Raw genomic sequence first — 21,659 nt, forward strand, 5'->3', positions numbered from 1 at the left:
GTGAAGGTTTTTATTTACTTTTCCACTCACAACGCTTATTCTTTCATACATGTAGTCTCCCATAGATATGCAAATGTGCTTCATGAATGGAAGAGATAACAAAGAGAAAAATAATGTGATGGGTTTGCTACTAGTTGGGGAAAGAAATCTGGGGGAAGATAAGGATGTTGGGCAGACTGCAAGCTGTGCACATAAACAATAGTCTGCAGAACTTTTTATGTCTTCTAGGGAAGACACATCCATAAAATGGAATTCTCTCTCATTTAGCTCAATCTCTGGCCAAAGATACAAAACTAGCAAGCGAATAGTAAGAGAGTTATTACGGTATTAAAGCAGCTTCTTCTTCAAGAAAGTTGTCAAAATAGAGTAAAAGTTTCATTTCCCCATCCAATCATTTCAGGAAAAAAAAAAAGCTTCTGTGATCTTTGCACAGTCTTTGACTTTTGAGCTTCAATAAAATTAGTGCCACGATCAGAACTGATGGGCTGAATAAGTCATCAAAAAGTTTGGGGAAGGTAAAAACTAAAACAATGAAGCTGCAAAACATGTATCATTTGAACTGGAAACGATGCTGATGCAGTAGTGCTAGAGAGCAGACTTTCTCTTTGGCACATATGTTATACTGTCAATCCATTGGATCTCAATCTTTTCTTCACTATGGATCCCTCTAAATACCTTTTGTGGGCACAGACCATGGCCTCGGACTACCAATACTTAACTCAAGATTTAAATCATAACATTTCTTCAAGCTGTAACAACAATGCCCCCCCTCCGGGGTCTAACCAATCACAGATTGAAAACTGTGTATTACTAAAACTGAACCTAAAAAAAAAATGGTGTGCTTAAAACATGAAAAATAATTTTAAAAAATAGAAATAAAAACCTGCAATAGGAAAAATGCTAGAGTTCTGATTATCTTGGCAAGAAAAGAGGTTCACTGAAATTTGATTTACAAATGTTGATTGAATAAGCACACAGACATCTTGGGAAGGATTGGGCTAAGCGATGAAAATACAGTTTTTCCAGTGATTGATGGCCAGAAGGAATTTTGGCTCAGTCACAAATGCTTTTGGTATTCACCTTTGTCACAAGCATATAATCCCTCAGATCAAAGGCTTAGTTTATGTGTTTATATGGCATGTCTATTAAAAGAGCTGTTTAATTAATAAAAAAGAATAGGCTTATTTCTATCCTATGATCTCTGGGTCAGAAAGTCAGTAGGAGCTGTACCAGTTTCTGGTAGGTTTCTATATACAATTTAATGAGTCAATTGCTGTCTATAGAGAACTATAGAGATGGCGCCCAAGCTATCTTATCATGGCCTTTCCCTAGTAGAATCTCTCTATATATTTGGGATAATTAGGAAACACTCCCTAATGCCTTTATCTAGCTAGCTATTACTACCAGAGGTGGTATTCAGCAGGTTCTGACCAGTTTTGGAGAACCAGTAATGGAAATTTTGAGTAGTTCGGAGAACTGGCAAATACCACCTCTGACTGGAGATTTTACAGTATCCTTCCCCTGCCATGCCCACCAAGCCACGCCCACAGAACCGGTAGTAAAAAAATTTGAATCCCACCACTGACTACTACTATGATAGTGAATGAGCATTCTCTGTAACAGTTCCCTACTTTTGGAAAGATCTTGCTCTGTGAAGGTTCTTATTGTCATGGCTTTTGATTAGCCATTGAATACTTGGCTTTCCTAGAAGCCTTTGGTGATTAATTATAACCTACCAAACAAATTGTACATATTGTATAATCACTCTCTGGAGAAATCTATAATGCTGGGAAAGGTAGAAGGAAAGAGCAGATGAGAATAATAAGCAGCAAAGTGGATGGGTTCAGTTTCATGGGCACTTTTGGAAAATCCAAAGGACCAACTTGGAGAAAATTTGCCTGTGATATTGACACCAATTTGCTGCTCATAATCAATAGCAAGTTTTAACTCATTAATGTCAGTGCTTAACTTGGGAAATTACATTTTAGATTCTGCTTTCTTAAAATTACTTTGTACTGTGTTTATTTGTAAGTTCTCTAAGCTGCTTAAAATCTTTTAGTCATCTGGTAATGGGCAACTTTACATAATAACAATAATAAACAAACAAGAGAGAAACCCAAGGATGTTACTCTACTAATATTTTCATCTCAAGCAGATGTTTCCATGTTTAAAGAAGGAAATCTCCTGTTGGATTCCCTCTCTACCCAGCAGGGCTGGCATCCATGGTTGGCTGTTTCTGATAGCAAAAATGTCATTGCTGCACTGGTATTAAAAAAGACACTGTAAAGTTGGCATAATGCAGTACTTAAAAAATTTATTTTCAACTCCCATACATTTTGTCAAGCCACAGGGATGCAATAGTTAATAGGGCCATGGGAGGTGGGTAATTTTTGCCTTGACAAGAATTCTGGGTGCCATGGAGGCAATCTTTCTCTCCAGGGGAAAAACAAAAGTGTTTGCCTCAAATTCTCAAATGAAGACCCCCTGCATTATTGTGTCCTCAATGTCATTTATTTTCCTTTGGAAACCTCCTGTACAAAGACTGGAGAGGTTTCCAGAGGTCTAGAACATGGAGAAAGCCACGGAGGAAGAAGATATTGCAGAATGAAGGAAATATATTTCATTTCACTCCAAGAAGCAAAAAATATACCATATTTCATATTTAATAAAAGTAGTTTGTTTCCAAATGTGCTTTCCTGAAACCTTTGTTGAAACACCACCTTGAAAATTTATTAAGTCTTGATAATTAGTCTAACTTTATTTCCTCTAATTGATTGGACTAAAAAAGTAACTATTCCTCCTACATTTCTAACCTGCTAATCTGCAGGTAATAATTGGCATACTTGGGCAAGCTGACCAAGTTTTTACTGAAAGATGTGGCAGTGGATTAAAAAACTTTTCAGTCAGGGATTCCTGAAAGATGAGTTAGTCAGAAATTAAGGACAAAATTATATATTTATATATGGAACTCTCTAGGTAGAAACATTATTAAGATATTATCAGAGGTTCTCCTTCCCTGAACAAACGCATCTCCTTATCAACTTTTACTTCTTAACAATATCTGTTTATGGGAAATATAGTATTGCCTCAATGTGGGATTTTATCTATTTTGTATGTTGATTAGGAATTTTTTACAATGAGAAACAATAGGCAGGAGAGGATATTCTACTTTTTATTCATCAGCATTTATCTCTTATAAATAATCACCTCCAGAGGTGGTATTCAGCAGGTTCTGACCCGTTCTGGAGAACTGGTAGCGGAAATTTTGAGTAGTTTGGAGAACCAGCAAATACCACCTCTGACTGGAGATTTTACATTATCCTTCCCCTGCCACACCTACCAAGCCATGCCCACAGAACCGGTAGTAATTTTTTTTTGAATCCCCCCACTGATCACCACCCATCGGTCTTAATTTTTCTTTCCCATGTAAAGTCAGATTAGATGGCCTGAAAGAGTCAGTGAGTGTACCTGGAGGACAGCAGTGATAATCAGATATTTGTTTGTATTCTTCTGTGCCATGATAAGGTACATCTGTACCATCTTTTGTCTTATTTTTTGATGACATTTATTTGGCAATGTGGAACTGCCCACCCTGAGGCATGTATCAGTTTGCCAAAGAATACTGTATAATGCTGCTCCCTATTAGAAACATTGCCAGTATGGATTCTACAAGGTTGATTCATTTTTTCCCTTGCAGACATGATTCATCACTGAAAACTGTGCTGATCTGACACATGTCCATCATTTATTTGTAATATTAGTTGGAAGTTAAGATTGAATGGATAAAGCATATTCTCTTCCATTGACATTAGGGAATGTTAATGTGTGGAAACATATCTGCATTGTCATGCCTGAAAACAATTCAGTACCAAGTTACAATGGCAAATTGCCTCATTAAGTGTATAAATCATAAATTAAATGCTGGAAATTTAATACATTGTTATTTTTTTTTGCAGTTACAGATATCGGCATAATACAAGGAAATGATGTGCAAGGAGCGTGTAAGTTCAGAAATAAAGGAATTAACAAGCTTAATTTGAATTAGAGATGAGAATGACAATGCAGACAATGATTCTCTAGTAGATTCTCTTGCCTTTCTAATACTTGGGATGAGAAATATAGAGGGTAGCTAATTAATATATAGAACTGAGTCCTGATCTTGGGGCAAGATAAGAGCAAAATCAATCCTTCCCAGGCATCTCCTCCACTGAGAGCACAAAAGTCTGATGGAAATAAAAGCAGCACAAATAACTAACCATATTGCATCTGGAAGGATGAGCTTTCACAATTAGGTGGAAAACAACAACAACTCCTGGCTATAGACTAAATACAGCTAGTATTACTGAAACAGAATGAATGTGCTTATAGATAGAAGCTGAAGTTTCCCTTGTTATTCCAAAGATAATGAGCATTATTGGATTTGTTATTACTCAATCAACCATCTCCATTGTGCTGTTCCCCCACTGGGGCAGAACCATGTTGCTAGGCCCATACAAAAAGGTAGGATGGTTGGGACCATCGTTATATCGGGGTGAGGGGGAGAAAGATGTTCCAGAGGGCAGGAGCCACAGCAGAGAAGATCCTCCTCCTGGACTCTGCCAGCTGGAATAATCAAGACTGACGGGACCCACAGAACGTCTCCTCGACCAGTACAAGTGATACAAGCCAATACCAGTGGCGTGAGATGGTCAAGTAATCTGGACTCATGCCATGAAGGCTTTAAAAGTGATCACCAACACCTTGAATTGCACCCAGAAGATTAATTGTTTGTCTCCCACTGAAACAACTGAAAATCCAGTTTTATACTCTTCTAGGAATACTATACTATACTCTCCCCTCTTGGGTGGCTCTAGGGAAAAAGAGGTCTTGGAGCCATAAATCCAAAGCTTCTGCCTAACAGTGTTGTTCCATGTTGTTCTCCTAGCTAATTACCATCAACAGACCTGACCTCCTTCAATCTATCTATGCCCCATTTATAACCATCTAGGTGCACAGTGCCAACATTCATGAAATATTTGCTAGTCAGAAGCCCAGCTTGAGAGATTCATTCATAATTTTGTTAATATATTTATGTTTTGTTAATATATTAATATATTTTTGTTAATATATTGTATGTTGTATGTAGGGCTGATCTTCCTATGCAACTATTTACTCAGATATTTAAGAAGATGAGGCAAAGCTTTTTTTGTTGGTCTCTCTCACACTTTCATTAACCTGATCAGATTTAGCTGTATAAGTCTTCCTAAACTACTCATAGAGCTGCATAATGACTATTATCGGTAGCAGTAGTCAACAGAAGTGTTTCAGTGAGAAAACTTGCCCTAAATCTCAAATATGTCATGTCTAAGTTAAATTATAATTCTATATTAGCTTCATGTTCCTGTTTTGGTAAACTCTACTAGAATTAAGAACTGAAGAAAGCTTCACAATAACATGTCTTCTATAAGAATTGTGGGTGCTATTTCCTTGGTCAAATTGCTTCTGCCTGAAAAAGAAAGATCTCACACAAATGGTTCATGCACTTCTGGTGCTATGAACACATAGAGGAGAATATGAACGCAGTTATGAACACAGTTCCAGCTTCTCAGTTATAGCCACTGCTTAAATTGCTTCTAATCCAACGCACAATCTCATCATCTCCTTTCTGGGGTTGGCTAATTTTAAGCAAAATGACATCCAAACAAAACCTATTGATGATTCAGAAAAAGGATTGTGACCAGAAAATTTTGAAAACAATATAGATGATCAGAACCCCCCCCCCCAAAAAAATACAAAGATAGCCCTTCTTTCAGAGAATGACCCCGCCAAAAAGACCATCTATTGTTAATAAGGGAACAGGAAATAGGGTAGCCGAACTTAATCTTGTCATCTCCAGATTCTTGGACTTCAATTTCCTCAACTTCCAGCCAGAATGATAATTAAAAATGCCCACTCTGGGATTCTGCCAATTGAAATATGACAGATTTGGTGAACACCAGGCTTGGAAGTTGAAATACAAGAGAAGTACAAATGAAATTCATAAATAATGTGGCAAAGGAACGTCCTGGTTTTCCTAATATCATTTAGTATTAGTTATTGTATCTCTTAAAATTTTGGACATTTCTAGGTTGCCATTTAAAGTTTTTGACAATCATCACTATAGAATTATACAAGGGTTAAGTCTGCTAAACAAATTGTGCATGGGAGAGTGAAGAATAGTGCATTAGCTCTGCTGTCTTCAATGTCTTTTTTCATTATCTCTGGAAATTAGCCAATAATTATTCAGAGAGAGAATCCTGCTCTCATATAATCTCCGGAAAAAAATCTGTGTCCAAATATATGCAGTGATATCTTATGACTAGAGTAAGGCTGTTGTTGTATGGTCACCTTTCAAATTACTCCATTGTTTAAGCAAAAGTGAAACAGCAAACTGCACTGTAGTATAAACATGATGCGTTTTTGATAACATGTTTTAAGAGTTAGATAGATTTAATTAATTCCTTGTCTTGTAGGACTACCAAACTTAGACTGAAAAAATCTGGATGACTAGGAGGTGGCCCCACAGAATTAGACTTTTCTGCCTCTCTCTGTTCTATGTAATTGTTCTTCATATTTGGCAGCTCAGAGATAGCCCAAGGGTCTTATTCTTGTGAGGACCCATGGTGAACGTTGAAATCTTGATTCATAATATATTTTCCTTTCATTCTTTGGCAATTAATGCAGAGGCTAAGCAAAGACTTAATAGCAGAGTAAGATTCACCAGCAAGAAAGGGGTCTTATATATATAGGGCTTTAGTCAGACTCCATTTGGAATACTTCATCTAGTTCTGGAAACCTCACTTTAAAAAGGATATTGATAAGATTGAGCGAGTCCAGAGATGGGCAACAAATATGGTGCAAGGTCTGAGGGACAAATTATGCAGGAAAGATTGGAGGAACTGAATACATGCAGCTTGGAGGATAGAAGGGAAAGGAATAACATGATTGAAATATTGAAATATATACAGGAAATGAATAAGGTTCTAGAAGGCAGAATTTTCAATATTAAGAAAAAGGATGGGACTTTGAGAAGATTTCAGTAACTCTATTTAGCTCCATAATTGGGCATCTCAAGGAGATGGGGAATGATGACAAATGACATCATTTGACATGGCATGACATCATTGTGTAAACAACATGCTTTACATACTTGCATCAAACATCATGATGTAATTACTTCACTTGTCTGATGTCGTAATGCATGCATCATCATTTTGTAATGAATGCCTTTGTATGATAACTAAACTGTACTAATGATATTCAGTTAATTTTATTACTTCCTATATATTTACTTAGTAAAGAATAAATTCTCCCATAGTAAAAATTGCACTTTTCTAGCAAAGTTTAGAAGGGCTTTAGGGACTACATCCAAACTCTGAAGCATCATAGTTGGTGCTCAAATGTAATGTCTCTTAATTTGATTGGTAAGAACCTCAGAATAAGATATGATGAGTGATCATATTTTTGTTACCCTTGGGTGTACATTTATGGTATATGGAATTTGTAAAATATTCATTTTGCTATCAAATATGGCCCTAACCTTTTCTTAAATCAAGAATAAGATACTTCTTGAATTCAAAAACCACTGTTCCTTCACAAACATAATCTGTCACACTAAGTGCTCTTTTCATTTTATCTTCATAGTCAGCCCCTGGTAATTCCTAAGAATGGAAGGACTTTTGTACAAGAAAATAAGCTGATGGCAACAATCCAGAAAACTCTATTAAAAAAATTAGTTGTGACGTTTATTATATTGCATGTCATTTTATAATCTGAAAAGGGTGGCATGATTTGTAGGGAAAGTAGGAGAAGGAATAAATATTAGAATATTAGGTATGTTTGCAACCTTGAGTTTTTTTTTTCTAAAAATAATGTAGGCAGGATAAGAATAAATAAAACATAAAATTTCAGTGTAGCACTGTTGATTGGCAGATTCAGCATATATGTGAGATAACATGGATGTTCAAGTATGGTATTAAACAAAATGGTCAGACTTTCAGAAATTATTTTCTCATGAGCAATATTTATATATATATTTATGTGTATGTATGTATGTATGTATGTATGTATGTATGTATGTATTTCATTAGAACATGAGCAGTAGAAACTGGATTTTCATCCCAAAATGCATTTCAAATGTTTATAATAGAATTTGAATCAGGGTGAAGTTTTCAGAGAGCCCTCATCTTTTTCTAATCAGTACAGCCCTGCTGTTTCTGTATCTAAGTTATTAAACTAGCTGCTCATCTTCTAAATGTCAAATTTGTCAACTAAGGTCTTGCCTTAAGTTAAATGTTACTAAAATCATTTTTAGCAACATATCCGTGAAAATTTCAGTGTGAAAAAAAGAGAGATAGACTTTGTATCAGGTGCACCATATATCAATGACCCGCTAATATTTATTTTACAGGAAAAAAAGAATGATCAATTTGCATCTGGTGTTCATCAAGCTGCTGTATGCTACAAGATAAGAACCCTTGGTCATCCTCCACAAACCTGGTCTCTTCTGATTGTGCTGAATTAGCTGTGAATACTATATGGGGCCAGAGAGATATTTGGAAACAGAAAAAATGTTTACTTTCATCAATTCTATCTAGCCGGGTATCACTCTCTGTCTGATATATTAAATATGGACTATATGTCTGAGTTTGTTTTGGATCTTTCAAATGAGTGTTGATTCATGCTAATTGCCTGTGGAAGCCCCTGAAATTTTCCTGGAAAGATTGTAAACTACAATCCATTGCCTCCTTCATACTGTAGGGCTAAGAGACAGACTGGCCCAAGGCCATCCAGCCAATTTTGTGCCTAAGTGAGGACATGAACTCACAGCCTCTTTAGCCTGATGGCTTAACACAACATCAGCCTGACTCTGAATGTGTAACTCTGTTTAGTTTTGTTAGTTATTCCCAAGTAGAAAAGTTAATCTAGATAATAAATAAATAGTCAAGGTAATGCTACATGAAAAGCATTAACAAAAATATATATCCTCCTTAATTTTCTCCAGTTGAAGATTCTACTATGCGTACTCTTCTTGAGTTCCCCATATTAAGCGATTTTCCTGAGTCCACTATCTTCAGCAGTACCAATTCTCTTATACCAGTGTTTCTCAACCATGGCAACTTGAAGATGGGTGGCCTTCAACTCCCAGATTTGCTGGCTGGGGAATTTTGGGAGTTGAAGGTTGAGAAACACCACCTTAGACTGTTTCACCACATTGACAAAATGGAGGGAGGGCCTTTTCCTATTACAAACCATTCACCAACCTCCCAAAACCTCACTGGGCCATCATTCCTTTCTAGAAAATCAAAAGTTTTCAAAGTGATTTTTTTGGTATTTTGATAAAGCTCAAATCCAGATAAATTGTAGGAACTGTACATTTATTGCTTCTCTCCAAAATTGTTCTGCAATCAGTCACCAAATGCATGTTGAGACAGAAAAGTGCTAGCTGTGCTTCTGAAATTGACAATGTTTCATTAATGAAAATGGGGAAACCTATTACCCAAATCATCCCACACATTATGCAAAAGGCCATATCAGGGGCTTCCACAGGCAGTCAGCATGAATCAACACTCATTTGAAATATCCAAAACAAACCCAGACATATATCCCTTCAAGAAAAAACAAGATGAACTTTAAGCCATGGAAAAAAAACAAATTGATAAATGGGACCTGAGTTGATTTGCTTATTTTGTTGACAGCATTTAAAAATCTCTCGCTGAGCCACAGTCAGAACAGTGAAGAGGGCTGTGGACCAAGATCCTACATTATTAAAGTAGTAACTGAATATGAGTTCATTTTAAGCATAATTCGGACATTTTTTAAAAAACATCTCTTTATCATAGAGACAAAAAGAAACAAAGAAATTTAATGGACAAATGGAAAAAATATAACATAGTAAAATATTTTAGTTCTTTGCTCTTTATTCATATGATTATTTGGAATAATTCAGATAATTACATATTGCTTTAAAATCATGCATATTTTGGGGAATTCGCACTTTACAACTCTTCCTTACTGATCAAATGTTTAACGCATTTAAACATTTGCAGTAGAAGTTTGAATTGCCTGCAACAGTGTAATGGCAGAATATTTTATTAGCATTAGGGACATCTAAAACTCTTGAGTTGTCCTCAATATTGAAATGCATTTTTAAAACAGAATATTAAAGACTATTTAATAATAGATAATAAACCATAAGATTATTATCAGCTACTTGCAATGTTTCAAATAAATAAGATTTTACAATGGAAAGACAGTGCGATCCTGGATTTACAATTTTAGATTGATTAAACGTGTTAGCTCTCTCTGTATAAACTTGTTCTTTATTGACAAAATGAAAAAACCAATCAATATTACTCTGCATGGTTAAGGTTTAATGCTGTCTGTATTGGAAAATAGTGACTTGGAGTGGAACCAGATGCTTTAGGGCAAAGGTTGGCAACTTTAAGACTTGTGGACTTCAACTCAAGGAATTCTCCAGGCAGCTATTGGCTGGAGAATTCCGGGAGCTGAAATTCACAAGTCTCAAAGTTGCCAAGTTTGGAGACCTCTGCTTTAGGGGATGATTTAATGTCAGTGTATTCAGGCATCTTCCTTTACAAAGGACAGGCTCTATTGGCAGATTCACTAGAGAAGAATCGTTCATTTGCAGAACCTTGTTTTGAAGGGTAGGGAAACTGGCACCCTCCAGATATTGAACTATGATCCATATTAACTCCACCTAGCATGGTCAATGGTAAGGCTCTGATAGCTGCAATTCAGCATCACCGCAAAGGTTATGAGTGTCCCCATCCACCTTGACTATTTATTCCAAACACAATTGAATGATAAAGAGATTCTAAAATTGTCTACTAATAATAAGTGTTGGTGTTTCTGAATGTTGAAGTTGGAGAGGACTCTTGTGAATGCCATGGACAGCCAAGAAAACAAGCTAATGGATCACAGAAGAAATCTACCTAGAGTTGTCAATCAAGGCTCACATTACCCTACTTCTGACATATTATACAAGGACCTAGCTTTCAGGAATAGGTTCTCAAACTGGGAAAGTTGGAAGAAAGGAAGGAGAAGAAGATAACAGCTGGCATCAAGGTGGACAAACTCAGTTATACTGTTGGAAAACGTAAAGACTAGGGACAGATTTTCATGAAGAAAATTTACTTAAGTGATCACTAGGAATAGAAAATGACTTGATGGCACATAATCAATCACTGACCAGATAGGCAAGTCTTCTCCTCTGTTGCAAGACACAAAGTGTTTTAAATGAATAGTAATTTTTAAATTTATGCATGGATACAATCTACATATGCACATTTCAGGTGCCTAAATTATTACTTCCTATAAAACATAAAGTTGCTGCTAAATATTTAAAAACCAGTTTTGCCACCTGTATTTCAATCACTGATTAGTGTACCTCAGATTACTCTTCCTGCCCATTCTGATCACTGAGAGGACTTGCTGAACATCCCAACTTTCCCACAACATCCCTAAATGAAGTAAGGAGTGTGTGGATCAGATGTCTTTTCTGCAGCTGCTCCTACATTGTGGAAAATGTTCCCATTGGAGAACTACATGGTACCCATCCTTCTGACATTGCAGAAGATGCTGTAAGACCATTAGGTTGCAGGTCTATGATAATTCACCATGGTCAACTCTCCATGGCCAACTCTCCATGGTCAACTTGCCATGGCCAACTCACCACAGCCAATTCGCTGCAAGACAACTCACAGTGGGACAAGAGTTATACTAATATCAAAGAAATGGTGGAATACAATGTAAAAGGAATATGATGTAAAAGGAGAGACAGAATAAAAATGTGAATGGCAAAAATTAAAATATTTTTTTATTTATTTTAAATAATTAAATGGAATTGTCCTGCAGCAAGTTGTCCTGCAGTGAATTGTATGTCTTGAGTTGGGTATGGTAAGTTGCTGCGAAGAGTTGGCCATGTCATCTTGGCCACATCAAGTTGGTTATAGCGAGTTGTCCCATTTCCTATTTTTTCAATGAGTTTTTGACCAGGAATGAAAATTTGAGCAGCCATCCCTTATCTTATGCCCTTGCTTTTAATGATTTCCTAATACTTTGTACACCACTTACAGCCTGAAGATAGGGTAGCTTGTAAATATTGTAAAATCCTTTAATAATTGCTAAATAAAAAAGCTGAAGTTTTACAGTACCTTTCTCTTAGCTTTCAGCTGCTCATGGTATTTGTCAGAAGTATCACCTGGGATTTCTCCACCCCACAGCGTAATTCCAACAATCGTATAAGTGATGCCCATGACAAGCAGGGGGAAACAATAGACCAATGCAATTACAATGATATGATACCTAGAAGAGAAGAACATGAGCCTGACACCAAAAACATTTCTTTAAAAAATGTTGTCGTTTGTGCTCTTAAAAGCAACCAGCATTCTTCATGAATATAATATCAGAACTTGTATACTTCAAAATCATTATGAAATGATTCAAATTGTATTTATTTCAACATAGCTTTCATTGAATAAAATTTACAAAGATTGATTTTGTTACAAAAGAGTGGAATTAAGAATTTCAGAGATATAATGTCTCATGAATTCACACAAAGACCCTGATTTGTTATAATATGCAAACCAGCTCACCAATTTAAGCATGTCTGTATCATATTTACTAATTTGTTAATACTTACAATCTATTCTATACTCGGCACCATACTCCTTTTCCTTCACATATCCCATTCATATACACAAATACAGTCACCTCTATAGCACAATATTCTATGCATCTGATGAATTGTAATATGCTACATTATTAGTTATACAGTAACAGACTAACTCCTATTTAAAGTGATAAATAATTCTATATGATTTTTCACAGATGGAAAAACAAAGCAATGTTCCTCTTCTTTAAGATCTTATTTGGAAAGATCTTGTTCCACAACATCCGAGATTTGCAATCTACTTCTTCATCTGTCATCTTTAGTTTGAACCACTATGTCAGGTATCATATTTCTATGCTTTTGTAGGGCAAAAGAAGCATGCAAAAATACACAACTATTTAAAGTATTGACTTACGTAAAACGTTGTTTCATACCACCTGGCCAGAAAACATAGCACAGAATCCGTCCTGGCACCACTTGAGTCTTAGCAAAGAGACACTGAGGAAATGCAAGGAGGAATGCTAGAATCCATATACTTGCAATCACTATTTTTGTAGCAGTGGCAGACAGCCTGGGCTTCAAAGGATCAATAATGGCCATGTATCTGTTAAAACAAACAAGCAAGCAAGCAACAACCAGTGAACAGCAAGACATTATTGTAGAAGTGCAGATAGTAGGAAATTGTAACTTGAGAGCTGCTGTTTTGTGCTGAATCACAATAGGTTTCTTCAGTGTGACCCTTGCAAAATGCCACATTGCAATTCTCTGCATACCTGGTTCTGTGAGTTCAATTCCAACACATAGATGATTCTCTGATTATGTGTCTCATGATAATCTCTGACAATGTCACCAATTATCAGGCTTGGCTGAGGGCTGCCATTCTCAAGACAATACTTACTTTTTTGTATGAGTGAAGCCCATGAAAAGTCATTAATACTATATACAAATAAAAGAAATGTTCTTTTGAACTTTTTTGGTTCATCTGTTTTCTTTTTAGAATTCCCTTTCAAAACTTTACTTTTTTATTTAGAAGATTTATAGGGCTGCCCATCTTGTAAAACATAACTTTTATGGAGTATCTTAATTTTTCGTCATTCTGGATATATTTTATTATCCTCTTTAGCAGTTCTCTTTAGCAGATGGCGTAGGTCTGAGAAGGGAGAGGCATATATGACTACCATATTGGAAAAGAGACGTTTTAGTGATGGTATCCAACTTATGAAAATCATATCCCCAGAGCAACTTCCCTGATGTTCTTTTCATATACCTTTCATTACTATTTTTATTTTCCAAGGCTTGTAAACATATGCACAGTTTAACTAACTTAATTTTATATATACAATGTTGTATACCTTATTTATTGTTTTACTTTCTAAATCTAATCTTTGTTTAATGGTTGCTAGATAGATTTTTTTAAAAATAATAATTATAAATCTTTAAAGGGACACAGTATCTGCCCAGATGTTAATATCGTAAAACGTGAGTAAAAAAGAAACAACATTGTATTTTAAGCTGCCTTCATTATACTAATGTATGTGGAAGGCAGGAAACAAATGGATGAAAACATAAACAAATCTTGGTTCTAATTCTTTCTTCATTCTTTCCATGTTACATTGGATGACTTCATTATACATTAAAAAAACCTTGTTGTTCAAGGCTTGTAACATAAATCTATAAAAATTCAGGGGAATTCTACTTTGTCCATGACATATACATATGCATCTTCTCATTCACACTAAATGCCTATTCAAAGGCCTAGGCATATGTGGTCAGACTGGGGTTTTGCTCTCCTATACTGCTCCAATCTTTTCTGTTTGGGAATTTTAAACGCAGAACACTGTCAGAAAGGCCAGACAGCAAGAGTCTTCATAGTCAAGTGCATACTAACACCTAGGATTTATGCGGAATCTGTTCTAGACCATCCCAATTCCTTTTCCTGTTGCTCCATTTACAAAGGCATTCTAGTCAGTTCTTATAATCCAATAGTTCTTGGCAAGAGAGGACATAACACAACACTGAACATTCACATGTCTGATTATTCTTTATGAGCATTTAATTCAGATGCAGTGGCAAGAAAAGTGAAAGGCCTTAGAAGACTTCACACCTGAAACCTCCTCCTTCCCAAATCCTTCTTTAGTGCTGTTCCCAATGCCTCATGCAAGCCAGAAATAGAGTGCTAGTTGTATTAGTCCAGCTCTTCTTCCTGGTTAGAAGCTTTTTTCTCATCAATTGTGAATAAATAAACTTTATCTTTAAGATAATGTCAATGTCTTCTCATCCAAAAAAAACACATACTTCTAATTGTTAACCATTTTCTCTTTGAATTTACATATGATCATACAAGGAATGGTTAAAGAATTTGGCACACTTAGCATATAGAATAGAAAGCACAGGACAGGTGTGATAGCACCTTTCAAATATCTAAAAGACTGTCAAACAGAAGTTCACTTGTTATCTATTGCTGCAAAATGCAGGACCAGAACCATTGGATTAAAATTACAAGGAAACAGCTTTAGGTTGGACCTCAGAAAGAATTTTGCAACTATACAAGCTGTTAGTCTATTGAATAAGTGGAGTATGAGATGATGAGTTCTCCTTCACTAAAAATCTTCAGACAGAGACTGGATGGTCATAGTGTATCACACACTGAGCAGGTTCAATTCTGATGACCAGCATTGTCCTTTCCGGTTCTTATGTTTTCTATGAATAATAAAATACTTCCAGTGAATCAAATGTAACATCAGGGTTCATGAAAACAGCATTCATGAGCCCCAAGGCACTTCTATGTCTCCAAATTTAATGACGGTCTCAAGATCAAAATAGATGACAAGGCTATTTGGGATTTTTAAAATATCCAAATCTCAAATTGAGCAGCCTCATGATTAACTTTTGGAATGCTTATGTCATGGCCATTTTGTGACCAATTTGATGATGGCATTTGGGAACCCACAAAGTAGGTAACCTCTGACCTGGGAAATATATTATTTATAAGGACCTCCAGAAATGCTGAGAGCATTGAATGTGTTTAAAAGACAGACTTCCATCTGAATTGAAAAGTAAAAAAAATGAAAGATAATTTGGCTCAGAAAAGTAAATGTGTACAAAAGGGTAATTCTGAAAAAAAATTAAATTGCATGGCTCTTTTCTCAAAAGCAATATTTACTATATGAGTAAGTCCCCAGGTTACCTAAAGTATAGGATGTTTTTAGCCATTTTTGAAAGACACAATTGCTCAATATTAATTTTGTGAATTCAATGTTTCCCTGATCTAATTTGCTATGTCTGCTTTAAAAATATGACATCTGAGTTCATTCCTGAGCAATTGACTGGACAAACAAAATCTCAGAATGATTTTGAGAAATTATGTCCATTTTTTTTACTATTCTTTGAGTAACTTTCACAACTTTCTTCTTTCTCAGGAAAAGCTCTCCTCCTAAGATAGAAATGGCAATGTTAACACTCACAGTCCCCAGAATTTTCCTAATCCTTTTTGTTCTATCAAACATCTTTATTATATTCATAAAGATTTAATTTTTTTCTGCTTTAACTGCTGCCTGCATTTCTATGGGCAATAAAATTTGCCAATAAAAACTGAATCTATACTTTGATAATGTAATACTCTGTTAGTGACTGTTTTATATGGATAAGCTAAAGCTACCTTATAAATATACATGGGGGTGTGTGGGATAAAGAGAGTTCATAAAATGACAATCAATTATGTATTTTTGACAGCATCTGCTTGAGCATATAATGTAACAAACATTGCATAACTATGGTTAGGAATAAAGCAGGTGAAGCAGGAAACAATGGTTTCCAGGCTTGCGGAAACTAATCATGGCCATCACAACTCGTCTCCCATGGATATGAAGAGAATTGCCAAATATTCAGTGGCTTGGAAAGATGGGAGAAAAATACCTCAGAATCAAAAACCCTTTCTTCACATTCCTATATATGGGTTTTTGAGTGTGTACTGACCAGAGGTGGGATTCAATTTTTTTAACAACTGGTTCTGTGGGCATGGCTTAGTTGGTGGGCGTGGCTTGATGATCATGTGACTGGGTGGGTGTGGCCAACTTGATGTCACTCACATCAAGGGGCGCTTCTCCTCGCCTGGCCTCTCATGACAGTGGGGATGCTGCAATGTTTGTAAGTGTGAAAAATGGTCATAAGTCACTTTTTTCAGTGCCACTGTAACTTTGAATGGTCACCAGTTTTAGACCAAAACCCAAAAAGGGATGTAAACTCACGTTTGAATGTCAATCTTTCTAGCTAGCCAAGAAACCTTGCTGAATGTCACTCATCTTGGTTCCTTGTCATTAAAAGCTTTCTGGCAGCTCTGCTTCGTTATTCAATTATTTCTTCAAAGTGTTAACTCCAACAGGGGAGTATTTCCTCCCAACAGCAGTGTAAAAAAGCTTAAAACAACCCTTCCCCTTTAAGAAAGTACCAGCAAAGAAAAAAAAACCTCCTTTGGAGACAGTAAGTCTAGGCATACCACCAAGAATGCAAGAAGGGTAGAAAAAAACAGAAGGAGATTTCTTCCAACAACTGGTTCTCCAAACTGCTTAGAAAGTTAACAACCGGTTCTAGTGAATAGGTGAGAACCTTTAGAATCCCACCCCTGATATTGACATAAGCAGATCTTCTTTATGTATGGTACCTTCAGTTTAGCCTGCAAAAAAGAAACTAATCTAGCATATTCTTTAACTCTTTTCTTGAGAAACAGGTCTTTGAATATAGGGTTAAGTGTCTGGAATATGTACCCCATTAGGTACATGTAACTGCTAAACCATAGTTGTGGTTTAGAAGTTGGCCGAAGGGAACTAAAATAAACCTTATTGTGGCATAGTGTACTATATGAATCATATTAGTGTGAGATCTTTAAGATAAACTAGAACATACAGCCAACGTTAATAGAACCCATGACTTATGCGAATATATTTAATGTCTTGTTTATGCTCACACTACTATTCTGATTATACCAACTATCTACTGATGTGCAAAAACAATGTATTAAAGTTGAGAAGGGCCAGAAAAGTACATCTTTTTCAAATGCATCTTGCTTATATATGAAATTTATTATTTATTAATCACATTCCCATCTCACAAGAAGTAAAAGCTGGCTGGAATATCCCAATCAATAAAAGCAGACATATCAAAACAATCATAAAACCATAAAACATTAAAATATACAAGCATTTGCAAAGGATATGGTACCTGGAAATTTTGGGAGTTGTACTCTCAACTAGTCTACATGGAATCAGGAAAAGTCTGTGAATAAAGCATCTGTTTGAAGCTTACGCCAAAGGTTACTTACCTGAAGGCAACATTTTGCTTTTTCCAGGCAACTAAGCCATCAACAATGCAATAAACCTCTATTTTCTTCCCCAGAGGTACTTTAATACATATCAAAATGATTATGTGTGAAGCATTGTAGAACAGCAAAGTGGGCTGCAGATTTCTGCCTTGGTGAATTTTATTTGAAGAGAATTTGAGATAAATTATTGAACAAAGATTTCCTTTGATTAGACAATTCACAACTGGGACATGTCTTAACTGAAGAGATTCTCATTCCAATGTTCTATGCATGAAGCATCAAATAGACATTTCCCTTATCTGTTAAATTCCCCCCTTTTTGATTCTAGCAGTCAGGGGCTTATTCAGTTTTACTATTTGTAAAAAACAAATGTTACTCCTTCTCATTACTGTAAAGATCAGCAAAAGAGACATGATACGCACTGTGTACACTGGAGGGATATAAAACTAATTATGCATAAAACGATTTCTCATGAACAAAAACAATTGCAAAGATCTCAAGGGGGCATATTAAAAAAGAGAAAGAACCAATTTTCTTTAGCACCCATGTCTTTGAACATTTCATTTAAAAAAGTTTGAATATTCTTCTGTCCAAATTCAGGAGAAATCATGAACTTAGGCTTCCCACAGCTTTAGTAATGTAAACATCAGGGACTTTGGCAAATTTTATTCTTTCAAAATCTGTGCATAATTATCTATATACAACTTGCAAGGAAAAGAGGAAATATATATCACAGTTGGAAGGCTTGAATGTCATTTTAAAAATAATGCACATAAGCCAGATGTAGGAAAAAAGAATTCCACTCAAAAGAGCTTCCATACTCATCCAAACAGGATCTTATTTCTTTATATACAGTTTTTACTCTAGTGAGATTTATACTCCATGGTACCCAAAGCAGAAGAGTTCCATTCTCCTGATCTTTTCATTAAACAAATTGAAATATACAAACATGTATCCAAGAGGTAACAAAAATGGATTCTCACACCATCTTATATGTTAGCCAAGAATATCTGTATTTGGATCAAAGCCAGCAATGTTTCTTGGCCAACTGATGGTTTTGTGAAGAAAAGCAAGACAAAGGACTACAATTTCTTCATACAATAACTGCTAGCTATGGTAATTCAGACCCATGTTGATCTATATGACTAAAGGACTATCAAAATGAATAAACATCAATGGTCTTATTTTCCATTTTTTATTGTTTATAATTACCTCTTTAAAACTATGTTATACTTGGGCATTGCCACATATTGTTGCAGGGAAATACACTGCTCAAAAAAATAAAGGGAACAACACAATGTAACTCCAAGTCAATCACACTTCTGTGAAATCAAACTGTCCACTTAGGTAGCAACACTGATTGACAATCAATTTCACATGCTGTTGCACAAATGGAATAGACAACAGGTGGAAAGCAGAGGCAGTTAGCAAGACATCCCCAATAAAGGAGTGGTTCTGCAGGTGGTGACCACAGACCACTTCTCAGTTCCTATGCTTTCTGGCTGATGGGTTGGTCACTTTTGAATGCTGGTGGTGCTTTCACTCTAGTGGTAGCATGAGATGGAGTCTACAACCCACACAAGGGGCTCAGGTAGTGCAGCTCATCCAGGATGGTACATCAATGCGAGCTATGGCAAGAAGGTTCACTGTGTCTGTCAGCGTAGTGTCCAGAGCATGGAGGCACTACCAGGAGACAGGTCAGTACATCAGGAGATGTGGAGGAGGCCATAGGAGGGCAACAATCCAACATCAGGACGGCTATCTTCACCTTTGTGCAAGGAGGGACAGGAGGAGCACTGCCAGAGCCCTGCAAAATGACCTCCAGCGGGCCACAAATGTGCATGTGGCTGCTCAAATGGTCAGAAGCAGACTCCATGAGGGTGGTATGAGGGCCCGATGTCCACAGGTGGGGGTTGTGCTTACAGTCCAACACCATGCAGGACGTTTGGCATTTGCCAGAGAACACCAAGATTGGCAAATTTGCCACTGGCGCCCTGTGCTCTTCACAGATGAAAGCAGGTTTACACTGAGCACAGATGTGACAGGGCCTGGAGACGTCATGGAGAACAACATCCTCCAGCATGACCAGTTTGGCAGTGGGTCAGTAATGGTGTGGGGTGGCATTTCTTTAGGGGGCTGCACAGCCCTCCATGTGCTCGCCAGAGGTAGCCTGACTGCCATTAGGTACCGAGATGAGATCCTCAGACCCCTTGTGAGACCAAATGCTGGTGCAGCTGGCCCTGGGTTCCTCCTAATGCACGATAATGCTAGAACTTATCTCGCTGGAGTGTGTCAGCAGTTCCTGCAAGACAAAGGCATTAATGCTATGGACTGGCCCACCAGTTCCCCAGACCTGAATCCAATTGAGCACATCTGGGACATCATGTCTCACTCCATTCACCAACGCCACATTGCACTACAGACTGTCCAGGAGTTGGGGATGCTTTAGTCCAGGTGTGGGAGGAGATCCCTCAGGAGACCATCCGCCACCTCATCAGGAGCATGCCCAGGCATTGTAGGTAGGTCATATGGGTACGTGGAGGCCACACACACTACTGAGCCTCATTTTGACTTGTTTTAAGGACATTACATCAAAGTTGGATCAGCCTGTAGTGTTTTTTTCCACTTTAATTTTGAAGGTAACTCCAAATCCAGACCTCCATGGGTTGCTAAATTTGATTTCTATTGATAATTTTTGTGTGATTTTGTTGTCAGCACATTCAACTATGTAATGAACAAAGTATTTAATAAGAATATTTCATTCATTCAGATCTAGGATGTCTTATTTTTGTGTTCCCTTTATTTTTTTGAGCAGTGCATATTAATTATAACTACACAAGATGGTGACAAATCCATGTTTTGATGGTTTACTAGTGATGGCATACTAAAACAGTAATCTGATTGCAATTCTATCCCTCATAGCTACCTGTTAATTGCTGCTAAAATGAAAGATAAGTCAAATTTCTTTCTCTGCTATTGTCACAAGCTGAGCAATGTCACAGATTGATACCCTGGGCTTTGTCTTAGGAGATCAAGAGCAATGGCAGCTTGTCACATCATCAAGGAGCTTCAGTGGTGCATAAAATCATAGGAAATGCAGAGACACTAATGTGATGTTTCCCAAACCAACTTTCATGCATGTGCTTGAATCCTTAAACTGTGCCACTCCGATATGGATGCAATACTTCATGGAGCCTAGACAATCTAGAATTTTTCTTAGTAGAAATTGGAAGATTGAGCTGTATTTTCAGCAGTTGTCTCCTGACTTTACACTGATGTCAGCTCTGAAATGAATGCAGAAAGAGAAACATCTGATGGACAATGCTGAAAGTCAAAAGACTTCTGATGACATTAGCAAAATATTGTAATGCATATAGTGCACCACACTGAGGTTTTGAAGGTAGAAGTATGGTATAGAGCACCCATCAGAATGCATATAGCCTGTAAATTCTTCAGCCCAACAAATCTATTGCTGTTATTGTGGTGCAGTCAGTCGTGCAACTGCTTTAAAGAGTTGCATGTGGATGCTATGTGCATGACACTACACCTTCTGAAACTTATTTTCACCTCTAACTCTGAAGTCCTAATGTGATAATGGCAAACCTTGAGGATGATATTCATATAGCCATCAGGGGATGAGCTTCACCCTGATGTTGTTGTTTTTATATGAAAAATGATCCTCTTTAGTTA

The 21,659-nt window shown here is 36.7% G+C and overlaps 1 protein-coding gene across 1 annotated transcript in view; it reads right to left on the bottom strand.

Annotated features, from left to right (window-relative positions):
• Positions 1-21,659, bottom strand: part of TACR3 (tachykinin receptor 3) — a 40,986-nt gene that overhangs the window by 9,555 nt on the left and 9,772 nt on the right. The window contains exons 2-3 of the mRNA XM_087935951.1: positions 13,068-13,256; positions 12,195-12,345 (exon numbers count right to left, since the gene is read on the bottom strand). Of these exons, the coding sequence (XP_087792077.1) occupies positions 12,195-12,345; positions 13,068-13,256 (340 nt within the window). The remainder of the gene's footprint in view (positions 1-12,194; positions 12,346-13,067; positions 13,257-21,659) is intronic.

Source organism: Pseudonaja textilis, chromosome 6 (assembly GCF_049901715.1).
Source record: "Pseudonaja textilis isolate UNSWEBS1 chromosome 6, rPseTex1.2, whole genome shotgun sequence".
Classification (NCBI taxonomy): domain Eukaryota; kingdom Metazoa; phylum Chordata; class Lepidosauria; order Squamata; family Elapidae; genus Pseudonaja; species Pseudonaja textilis.